Below are 12,166 nucleotides of genomic sequence, written 5' to 3'. Positions count from 1 at the left end.
GAAACCAAAATGAACTTACTGGTGTCATCCATCTTTACCCAACAAATAAATTATCCTTTGTCATATATGTAAAATAATCCCTGTCAAACCATTAGAAGAAACATAAGCATAGCCTTTTTCTACTTTCACCTGACAATACAGGCAGGTCCAGATGAGCATCAGACATAAACATCAGAATATAAGAATAAGCCTAATATGAAATCCATTGGCCATCTACTCCAGTGTCTCTCCTTTAAAGGAAATATATATGTATATATATCTACTATATATATTTTTATATATATCTACTATATATATATATTTCCTTTAAAGGAAATATATATTTATAGGAATTTAAAGGAATTTATATAAAGGAAATTTATTTTTATATATAGTAGATATATATTTCCTTTAAAGGAAATTTATATATATTTATAGGAATTTAAAGGAATTTATATAAAGGAAATTTATATATAGTAGATATATATATTTTTTATATATAGTAGATACATATTTTTATATATAGTAGATGTATATATTTTATATATATATATTATATATATATATATAGTAGATTCCCAGAGTTACTTGTATTATTTTTACAAATATAAATTTAGGTTTAAAATTTCTATAGCCCTTGTTCATTTATAAAGCCAAAACAGCAGATCACAAATTTACATAAATAATAAAACTACTTTCAACCTTCCCCCACAATGTTACCCTTCTATCCCTTGATTTCCATTTCTAGGGCACCCCCACTGACCAAGTCCGTGGATGTTTGCAGTAGCCACCTAAATGCTTTTGCCCCTCAAATACTAAATACCAGCTGGGCATGGTGGCTCACGCCTGTAATCCCAGCACTCTGGGAGGCCAAGGTGGGAAGATCACTTGAGTTCAGGAGTTTAAGACTAGCCTGGGGAACATGGTGAAACCCCTTTTCTAAAAAAATACAAAAATTAGCCAGGCATGGTGGCACACAACTGTAGTCCCAGCTACTTGGGGGGCTGAGGTGGGAAGATCACTAGAGCCCAGGAGGTCAAAGCTGCAGTGAGCCTTGATCAGAACTCTGCACTCCAACCTGAGTGACAGAGCGAGACCCTGTCTCAAAAAAATAAATAAAGCTGTAAAATCAAGAACAGTGAAATTATTGTGAAGAATGATGTTTTTCTGAAATTAAGTGGGTAATATACATATGGTACTGATTGATCCCTTTTGCATTAGGGATAACCATGATTCATTTCACTCACTGCTTCTCTCTGTTTGAACTGCTTTAAAACCCCTAACCTCTTTTTAATACAGAGTGCCATGATGATACTTGGCTTTTACATGGCACTAGCATATTTATTTAGCAGTTCAGCTGGTTCATGTCATTAGCCCTTGTCAAATAAGCTGGTGCTACCTGATATCAGTATGCTTTGAAATACACCTGAAAATGGAGCACTGAAATTATGTAGCAAAACTCAGCTTTGTGATAATCAGTCAGACAGATGATCAGACTGTACATTATTTTTTTAAGTTACCTGGGTGAAAACATAAATTTTTAAAAATCATGTAAAGAACAGGACCCCAGTTTGAGAAACAGTGCATTTCTGAATGACATTGACCTGTAGGAAATGTTTAATGTGATGTTAAGTTTGGTCCCCATTATATGACACACAGTTTGTGATATGTAGCCTAAGAAATTCTGCTTCCCTTAATTATTTTTAAATTTGTCGTCCTTGAATTCATCCAGATCGATCTTGAAACAATCTGTATTTTTGCCTTGTATTACCTCTTATAGCAACAAGTACAAGAAAAGAAGGGCATAAAGAAGTACTTTTATTTCTCTTATAGCTGCTCTTTGCAGTTTCAAGGTTAGGATCCATAGTTATCATAAACTAGGTTTTAGAGAATGTCATTGTTTGTAGTTTCCATACCCTTCATAGTTTTATGGGTCTTATTTCTATTCCCTGTCTACACTTATTTTATAAGCTGAATCCTCCTATTATGTTTACTGTATCAGTCGGGGTCTAATCAGAAGGAAAAAAACATAGATTTAAACCGGAGAAAATTTAAAGAATAACTATCATTAGGATTGGAGTAAATAGGATGGAGTAACTATGATTTTGGTTTGGCTTATAAGAAATAAAGAGAACTTGTGGGAATGATAGGGAAAAAAGGAAAAAAGAAAGAGAATTCTAAAGAATTTAGGGGCCTGGTGTGGTGGCTCACACCTGTGATCCCAGCCCTTTGAGAGGCTGAGGCAGGTGGATCACTTGAGCCCAGTTGGAGACCAGCCTGAGTAACATGGCAAAACCCCATCTCTACTAAAAATACAAAAAGTTAGCCAGGCCCAGTGGTGTACACCTATAGTCCCATCTATTCAGGAGGCTGAGGTGGGAGGATAGCGTGAGCTCAGGAGGTCGAGGCTGCAGTGAGCCTTGATCATGCCCCTGCACTCCACCCTGGGCAACAGAGTGGGACCCTGTTAAAAAAAAAAAAAAAACGAATAGCAGATACAAGGAGCAGTCACATACCCTAGTGTTGCACCCAAGAAGAAAGATCCCTTACCCTGCAGGTCTGTAATCCAGACCTTGTTAGAGAGGATATAACTGTTTATATTGGATGCCAGAGAAGTTGCTATGTTTTCTTGCCAGCAGAACTTGCCAGAGATCCACCCTCTAGAGTGCCTAGGAAAGCTGTTCACTGTCTCCCCAGAAGCACTCTACCATGAATCTGCCCCGTGGGGGTGCTGGTGGGAGGCTGCTGGCCACTGTGCACTGCAGGAGCCAGGCACTGGGAAAAGCACGTGTATGCTAAAGAAGCCTGCTGAGCAAGCACACACCAACCAGAAAGCAAAACTCTGCTGCAGTGTCTCTCCAGCAGTGGCAAAGGATAATTATTTAACAGGCCTGGATCCAGTTTCACAGAACAGGAATGATGGGTGAATTTGGAGCTGAGAGGCAGTAAATCAATAACTGACATATTTACCTTATCTCTAAAAGACTCCTTCTTCAGCTGTTTGAATATTTTATTCATATTTCTTCAGAGATTCTTCAGCATGAATATGGGGTTGAGGAAAAAGAGCTTCAGAACCAAAAGTTCCAGGCTGGATCCCTAGTTTTACCTTTGAGAAGTTCAGCAACTGTGGGGTTAACCTACTTAATTAAGCCTTAGTTTTCTCATCTGGACATGGAGATACTTTCCACACAAAGTATTGGGAGGTTCAGTGAAATGCTATCTGTGAAGGAGTTCCGAAAACTGTTGTACTATATGAATGTTACATATCATTATCTTTATCCTCCTTAAATGAATGCAGTGTCCAGAAAACACACAGTACACTAGGTGTAGCTGCAGTGTGATGTAAAATAATGCTTTTGGTTTGTTCCTGGTATCCCATCTTCTCCTGCCTAGCATTTTATTGGCTTTTTTTTGTTTTTTCGTTTTGTTTTTTTTTTTTACCAGCAAAACACAAGGAGTCAGTATCACCAAGGAACAGTTTGCAGTGATCCCAAGATGTCTTAACCTCCATTGTGACTGATCATTCACTGTCTTTTAAGGATAGCTCAGCTGACAGTTTTCTAAACCCACTGCTTTTACAGACTGCCTGCCTTGTCACTCATTTCATGATTTTCCCTGTTGTTCTCGAGGGGCTATTTTTATGACTTGCATTTCCAAGAATAAACATTATCTGCATACTTAAATTTTATCCTGCTTGTCTTCCGATTATTATAAAACTAACCCTAGCACTGATCCCTGGGGCTCTCTGCCACTTAAACTCTTCCATCTAGAGAAGGGCTTGCTTATTCCTGTCTTTATTTTGTTTTATTTTTATTTTATAAAACAGAGTCTTGCTCTGTCACCAAGCCTGGAGTGCAGTGGTACGAGCATGGCTCACTGCAGCCTCTACCTCCTGGCTCAAATGATCCTCCCACCCCAGCCTCCTGAGTAGCTGGGACTACAGGTGCGAGCCACCACACCCAGCTAATTTAAAACATATATATTTTTATAGAGATTAGGTCTCCCTGTGTTGCCCAGGCTAGTCTCAAACTCTTGGCCTCTGGCCTTAAGCAGTCATCCCACCTTGGCCTCCTGAAGTGTTGGGATTACAGGCGTGAGCCACCACACCCAGCCTATTCTTGTCTTTAAAATCCATCCCCAAAACAGCTTCCCATTCATGAATAAACATTCCCTTTGATGCAGTGGAAACTCAGGTTTTTAAACAGTTTTACATCTGAAATTCTGTTAAAAACTTTAAATGACAAATCACATCCATAAATATTTCCTTTCACTCCTAGTTTCAAATTAACCTTAAAATGCTTATAAAATCTTTGGTTTTCATCTCAGTGCATTATTTTTAGTGAGGCATTCCATGATCCTTGTGATCAGTCAGTATCTTTATTAAATACCCTACTTTGCACCTCAAGTAGAGTTATAGATCCCTCCAGCTTGCCCACTGTGAATTAAATCACTGATTAATGGAAATGCTCGGGGTCCCTGCCAAAGAACATGGTGTGCCTGATACTCCATGAAAATCCATCATGACAGATCATGCAAGTATAGTGGTAGAATTTATTTTTGCTAGAAAACTCCACTGCTCAGAATGACTATCTTTTCATTCATATTGAGAGAGAAGTATCACTTTTCCTAATGTCTTTAGTACCTAATATATTTGTAAATAAATGAATGCTGTGAACTAAATTACATTTGCTCCTCCCCACCTTGAGATATTTCAGCAAACTGTCTAGCAGCACCCCAGGAGGATGGCGACCCCCTAACATTACTTTTCCTAGCAGCTAGGACTGAGACCCTTTGTTATAGAGCAACTCTGTACCAGAAGTATCCTGAACCCTACTCCTCACCTTACTCCTGAGTGAGACGCCTGGCCCCTTTGCCCCAAAGCCATTTTTCTTGCCCATCTCTTTTCCCCCTGACAGGTTCCCCACTGACATTAGTTAGAATGGAAGAGGGTTTGAGTTATCACAATTCTGGCCAGATTTTAAAGGTGTACAGAAATATGTGAATATGCCAAGTGTGGTGGCTCACGCCTGTAATCCCAGCACTTTAGCAGGTCTAGGCAAGCAGATCACTTGAGCCCAGGAGTTCAAGACCAGCTAGCAACATGGCAAGATCCCGTCTCTACAAAAAATACAAAGATCAGCCGAGGGCAGTGGCATGCATCTGTAGTCCCAGATACGCGGGAGGCTGAGGCGGGAGGATCGCCTGAGCCCAGGGAATTGAAGCTGCAGTAAGCCGTGATTGCACCACTGCACTCCAGCTTGGGCAACAGAGTGAGACCCTGTCTCAAAGAAGTATATGAATATATATTAATAACATATATGGATTTTATAAAATTTTATAAATGAATATATACATTTTCCTATGTAAGATATATGATGTTTATAAAATACTTGAAATATATCTTTATGAAATATATGAGTATTATATATGCCCTTGAGCTGATCATTCTTACTCAAAAGCCATGTTTGGTTCTTAAGAGAGAGTACTTGTGGAGGGATGCTCCACAAGAATTGAGGAAAATATTTGTTCATGGATAGGAAACTTGCTTTGGAACAGGAAACAAAGGATACGGATCCATATGAATACAAGTCGGGGAGGACAGGGGTGAATATCAGAATGGGAACAGAGGAAGTTATCTGCAGTTTCTCAGGTCATTCTGAGATGTTCTTCTACCCCCAGCTGAGAATCTCTAGTCCAGAGGCTAAGAAGCTCTGCTGCCTATACAGCTACTGCCTTACCCTCCTAATACTCCAGAAGACATTTCATGTTTGTTCATAGCCGTAGGGGAGCTGTCTTTTCGTAGAATGTTCGTCTTTTTTTTAAAATAAGAAGTTTTTGGTAATTTTGGTGTTTGACCCATTCATTTTCCCTCCAAATCTTGAGTTCATCATTGCTCTTAGTTTGGCCTGAAGGAAAAGTAACATTCCCAGGCCCCTATTGTTCACAAGGAAGAGATATATCCCTTTTAATTTAAAAGTTACTTGTTTTAACATAATTAATAAATATCAAGAGAAAATAAGGTTCTGGCTTCCATAAGCTGTGTGGACTGCAGATTCTTGGCAAGGTCCCAACCCCTCCCTGTACACATTTTGGACTGGAGCAAAGCGTGCAGTCTTCAAAAGTCTTACATCAGTCTTCAAACTTCAGAAGGTAACTGAAGGCAGGGAATTCAGAAGCTGGTGCTCTTATTCTGAGTGGATACACGGATCCATACTCCTTAACCCCAGTACTTCAGTTTCAGTTTTATAGTTTCTACCAGTCCCGATGTCCCCTGAACATTTCATGACTTGTCATCCAATGCATATAGCACAATTATCCCTCTGATTGCCAGCAGTTAGAATGGGCAGGTGGAGGGGAAATGAAATCTGATACTGGCTCAAGTCTGGGGTTAGCCATTGCCATTATGACTTGTTAGCACATGCAGGCCTGGAAGGTGACAGGTTAAGGTTGCCAAGGAAAGGGGGCTCTGGAGATACGTTCCTGTTCTTTATCCTTTGCCAGGACTTCTACTTAAATTCTCTCTGTATTAAGAACCAAAATTGTTTCCCTAGTTACAGAAAGGCTGTTGGTGTTAGGCAAGAACAGGAAGATGGGTGTGGCAGCCCAGGCACTTAGAACAGTAGGTGTTAGGCATGTGTGTGCACATGTGACTTGGGGGGGGTGCATGTGCACATGTGTGTGACTGTACTCTTGTGGAGACTTATAATGCCTAGTGGCATTCCCTTCCCTTCTTAGTAAAATAGCAGAAAAGCATCATCACACTGTATAATATTTCTGTATAATATTTTAGATTATTTTACAAATAATGTTTTCAGTGTATTCTGCAATGCCTTGTGAGACACTTAGGACAGGCATCTTCATTTTTTCCGTAAAAAAAGAAGGTTTAATAATTTTAAAAATACACAAATATTCAAATCAGAAATGCTTTAGAATGTGTTCCAAAGTCAATACTTCTCACTCAGTAGAGAAAGTAAACTATTTTGACTGGGCGCGGTGGCTCATGGCTGTAATCCCAGCACTTTGGGAGGCCGATGGGGGCAGATCACTTGAGGCCAGGAGTTCGAGACCATCCTGGCCAACACGAAGAAACCCTGTCTCTACTAAAAATACAAAAATTAGCTAGGCATAGTGGCTTGCCCCTGTAGTCCCAGCTATTTGGGAGGCTGAGACTCAGGAACCACTTTAACCCAGGAGGCAGAAGTTGGAGTGAGCTGAGACTGTACCACTGCACTCCAGCCTGGGCAACAGAGTGAGACCCTTCTCAAAAAAGGAAAAAGAAAGTAAACTATTTATTCAATCAGGCAAAAAAAGCAAAGTCTTAAAAAGCAGTAGAAAGGTTGGATTTACATTAGCATCGTTTTCCAATTTGAGAAGACAAACTGACCTGCTAACAATGTTCAAGCAGTTGGTATTACTGAGACTAAGGTTAATTTGTTGAGCATTGAACAAGTTATGAAGCTTGCACACATATGTATATGCTGCAATGAAATAAAATGAATGGTAAAATTAGTTTAGCACTCATTTGATGCATAGGCATTATTTGGCTACATTGTAAAGCATAATAATGAGCCTATAACATAAGGGGCTGCCAATTTAGTTGGAGAGAGTGGCAATCTAAGAAAAACCGTAGAAGATTAAGTATTTGGGGCCAATTAAGTATATCTCAAAAATAAATCCAAGATATTAAGCATGAATTCATAAGGATCAAGATGAGGTCAGAGGCAGATTTAAGGGGCAAAGATAAGAAGATTGGTCTTCAAAAATTTACATATGAAATTATGCAAGGGCTTTAGGAAGCTGGAATATCTAGAAAGTGTGCGAAATGGCTTAATGAGAAAAACACAGGACCAGAGATTAAGAGATCGTGCATTTAGCCTCAACTATCTCTCAGCAGTTGTGTGACTTTGTGCAAATCATTTACTCCCCCCTCCAAATTATAATCCCCTCATCTTTGAGGCAAAGGTCCTCATAAGTGGTACTCTTTATCAGATGAATATAAAAATGCCTGCAGCAGAAATCATTAAATGTGTAGAACTGCTGCTGCTGCTGATTTACTTCTATTAATGATGATCTGTTGTAATTGATAAATTGTTCTATTTGATAATTTTCATAACAAAATAACAGATTTAAAATTTTTTTGTTGTTGTTTAGAGACAGGGTCTTACTCCATAGCCCAGGCTGGAATGCAGTGGTGCCATCATAGCTCACTGAAGCCTCAAACTCCTGAGCTCAAGTGATCCTCCCACCTCGACTGTCAGAGTAGCTTGGACTACTGGTGCGTGCCACCACACACAGCTAATTTTTTTCTTTTGTAGAGACGGGGGTCTTGCTATGTTTACCAGGCTAGTCTTGAACTCCTGGCCTTAAGCAGTCCTCCCATCTCGGCCTCCCAAAGCGCTAGGATTACAGGCATGAGCCACTGTGCCTGACCTAGATTTTTTAAAATAAGAATTTAAGGTACAAATACACCACAATTTATTATTTTTGTTAGTAATGATGTGACTCATCAGTCTGATTTTTTTAATTGTAGATTTATAAAATTATTCATTATAAAACATTTTGGTTTTCCTAATAATGTGTTTTCCAGTTTTAAGACTAACTTATTTCTATTTTTATTTTTCAAATTCCTTAGCACTCCCGATTTGGAAAAACAACCAAATGAAAATGGTGTATCTGTTCAGAATGAAAATTTTGAAGAAATTATAAACTTACCCATTGGATCTAAACCATCCAGATTAGATGTCACCAACAGTGAGAGCCCAGAAATTCCTTTGAATCCAATTTTGGCCTTTGATGATGAAGGGACACTTGGGCCCCTGCCTCAGGTAGATGGTGTTCAGACACAGCAGACTGCAGGTAAGCTTGCCTCCAACTCCCTTCTGTAGTCATCAGAAATATCTGACACCCAGGAGGACACGAACTGCTGCCTTCTACAGTATGATTGTGGTAACACTTTGTTCTTCAAAGGACCAAGCAAGCCACAGTGGAAGAGATTGTGCCTGGCTCATAGAAATTGAATTTTGAGTTGGATTGGACAACTTCTAAGGCCTCTCCTATTCTCTCAGTCAGTGCAGAAGTCCAGTCCGCAGCACCCAGTGGGTGTCTGTCAGCCTCTCTGCACAGAGCAGCACCCATTACCCGACATCATGCATGCTCAGAATATGCTTTGTAGAAAGACAGGGCTGCCTCCCCATAATTTTGGACCATCCGGCCTAGTGCTGCCCACTAGAGAAAGATCTGAGTTTTTTCCATCTTTCTCAGGTCTTCATGTATTTGAAGACTGCCATCATGTTCTCCCACCATTTTTCTCTTATTTGGGTTTGGCAACCTGGGTAATAAATTATTGTCCTTTCAAAATGTGACATGATGGATAGTTACGATTTAGGTGATGAAACCAGTACTCACACTGAGTCTAAGGATCTTTACTTGTTAAATGATTTTGTTGCTGTTGAAACTGCCTGTGACTTTCTTATACAATGTCTCTTTGACCCACACTTGACCTGAAGTCTTTGTGCAAAAAGAACAATCAGGACCCAAAGAAAGAAGATGTAATGTCAAATATTACTAACTTAGTGGTCATAGCAGCTCAGCAACGCAATCCCATCAGTCTCAGGAATTAGCAAGATAATCTGTGCTCCCTGTCTCTTCAAACCTGTTTCAATTTTGTTGACTTCTCTTCCCTGAAGATGACTGTCATGTATTGACCAGCATCTCTTTATATTTCTACAAAAAGAACTGGCCAAATTCAGGATAACTAAATGGAGACAATACAGAATTATTTGTGGGCAAATTGTTTTGCCTTCTAGATTCAATCAGTGAATCTGTAATAAATCAACTTTTAATGTGATGAGATAACCAATGTGAACCACCCATCCAAATGAAGCTACTCTTCTTTTCTCCTCTAGTGTACTGACCTTGGAAGTGGAACCTCACTTTAGTGAACTCCACTTTTCTAGGATTTGAAGGGAGGTTGTAAGGGCCCTCCCCTGTCTGACTTTCTGATTCTTAAGCCTTTGGGAACAATCCGACTAATGGTATGTTGATGGAAACATGCCCAGCGCAGCTTCCTACTCATGTTACAGATTTACAGGGAGGGAAAGAACTTCCAGATGATTTATCAACATTTATTTAACCTCCAACATATGTTTAGAACCCTAAGCATCAGATACTGAGGATACAAGAGAAATGAATGTTTAAACCCCTAACCGAGAAAAGTACAATCTGTGTATGCCACTTGGAAAAATGAAGGCTGTGGCCTAAGCTGATGTAAAGAAAAGAACATATGTTTCCTATGAGTAACAGAATTCACTTAAATATAAGACTGTGAATCCTAACAAAATTGCCTATTCTTATATAAGTGTATATAACAGTATAGTAAGTTTTAGAAATTTAAGGTATTACTATGGTATTCTTGAAATAAGATTTTAGATAAATGTCATATTAATCTGTTCTTTTTCTGTCTCTTCATGTAGAAGTTATATGAGTGTTTCTTCTGAAGAACCAAAGCTGAAATTTAATGAGAATTTCTACAATTAATGGAATTCCTTTCCTGCTATAAAGGAGCATCCCCTCCACCCGTTTTCTAGAGTTCTTGACCATCATTTTGAAAAGATTTATTAAAACTAGCTAAAGACAACAGACTGGATAGCTTTTCTAATAATTTTCATCAATAGGAAAAAAGAAATATGTCTAATTCTTCAATACTTTAAAATGGCTTTAAAATGGCTTTTTCCAGTGTGCTCCTTCTTAGCAATCAATATTTTTCTGCATTCTTTAAAAGACAAGAGAATTTGGTTATAAAAGAAATGGGCTGACTAGGCATGATTTTTTTGGTCTTAAAAGCTTAACATGTAAAATTGGCAAAAAAATTTTTACCTTTTATAATACTTGAAAAATAAGTACCTCTTTGTTCTACAAGTAGAATGAATAGGAGAAGAGTTTAAGCCTGTTTTTTAAAATATTATTGCAAAGAGCTCTATTTGTAGAAGCAAATTATAGGCAGATTACCAGGTTCTTATAAATACAACTTGTACATGGACATTCTGCAAACCCAGCTGTCACATTTTTCTTGCAACTCCTTTTGCAAAAGCAGACTAAAATGTTTTAAAATGTGAAAAAACATTATTTTTTCAAAGCAAGAAAATAATTTACTGCCCTCTTACATAATGTATTTATAAAGTTTTTCCAGATAAACTAATCAAATAAATTAGAATAATGTGACAACATTACAAATTTAATTTGTTAGCTGCATTCCTTCTGATGTTACCACGATAGAATGTTACTGATGATTCAGGGCTATTTCTGAAGTCTGTATGTTGCTGCTGTCCCCAGTGATGGTGGACTTATCTTTGCCTTACCTGATCACAAATTATGTTGGGGAAAATAAAGATTTAATATTTCTTTAAATAGAAAAAGAATTTGGTTTTGCTCGTTTAAGAGCAATGAGAAAATGATGGAATGTTGACTGTGTTTGGCACACAGGACACGGACCTTCATGGAAGTCCTTGCTCTGCGTGGCATCTGTCAGCTTTTCACCTTTCATTCTTATTCTTCACTTTTGCTGCTGAGCCTAGCTGTACAAACTTGCACTTTCATTTGCTAATATAAATTCAGTTTTATTTTACCATTTTAGAGACTACTAATGATTAAATGTAGAAGGAGAGGGTGCACATGTTTTTATGTGGAGTGTTTAAAAGATAAATTTATACCACTGTAATGTGCAGCTTTTATTAAAAGAGAAATTGGTTGAACTGCTAGGTTGAATGAGAGACTTCATCTATTGGACTATTTTTTTTTAATCCAGGCATATGGTCTTTAGTAATGTCTTGTAATTTGTGAAAACATTAATTTGGGGGTTTTCCCTGTTTTCAGTTGTCCATGTACACATAGTCATTATATTAGAAAAGAAATCTGTTCAACAAACTTGTTTAATTTGTTTAAATCAACATAGCATGAAACACCAAATAAAATGTTTGACATAGTTTTACTTCTAGCTTTCTCATATGTTACAACTTCACTCAGATTGATTCTTGAGTCTTCAGATTGTCCTTCATTTAACTCAGTGACATTTTCCTAGCCTCCTGTTGATTAAGCATATAGGATAGCCTTATTTAAAATTTAGAGCAGTAGGTGTATTTTGGCTGTTTTTCTTTTTCATGTGTGTTTTTAAACTTTAGTCATCATTAGC

At 38.2% G+C, this 12,166-nt stretch overlaps 1 protein-coding gene across 13 annotated transcripts in view; it reads left to right on the top strand.

Moving 5' to 3' along the window:
* Window positions 1-11,965, top strand: part of MAP7 (microtubule associated protein 7) — a 208,133-nt gene extending 196,168 nt beyond the window's left edge. For 10 of the 13 annotated variants that reach the window (XM_009452071.5, XM_016956367.4, XM_016956361.4 and 7 more), the window contains 2 exons: window positions 8,612-8,835; window positions 10,452-11,965. In XM_009452071.5, the coding sequence (XP_009450346.4) occupies window positions 8,612-8,835; window positions 10,452-10,462 (235 nt within the window). In that variant the 3' untranslated portion in view covers window positions 10,463-11,965. Of the gene's footprint in view, window positions 1-3,423; window positions 3,667-8,611; window positions 8,836-10,451 lie in introns of those variants that run through there. The other 3 variants (XM_054686353.2, XM_054686352.2, XM_054686351.2) reach the window with 2 other exon arrangements.
* Window positions 11,966-12,166: the final 201 nt, after the last annotated feature.

Source organism: Pan troglodytes, chromosome 5, assembly GCF_028858775.2.
Source record: "Pan troglodytes isolate AG18354 chromosome 5, NHGRI_mPanTro3-v2.0_pri, whole genome shotgun sequence".
NCBI lineage: Eukaryota > Metazoa > Chordata > Mammalia > Primates > Hominidae > Pan > Pan troglodytes.
Note: the sequence above shows the minus strand (reverse complement) of the source record. Positions and strands in the feature narration are given on the sequence as shown.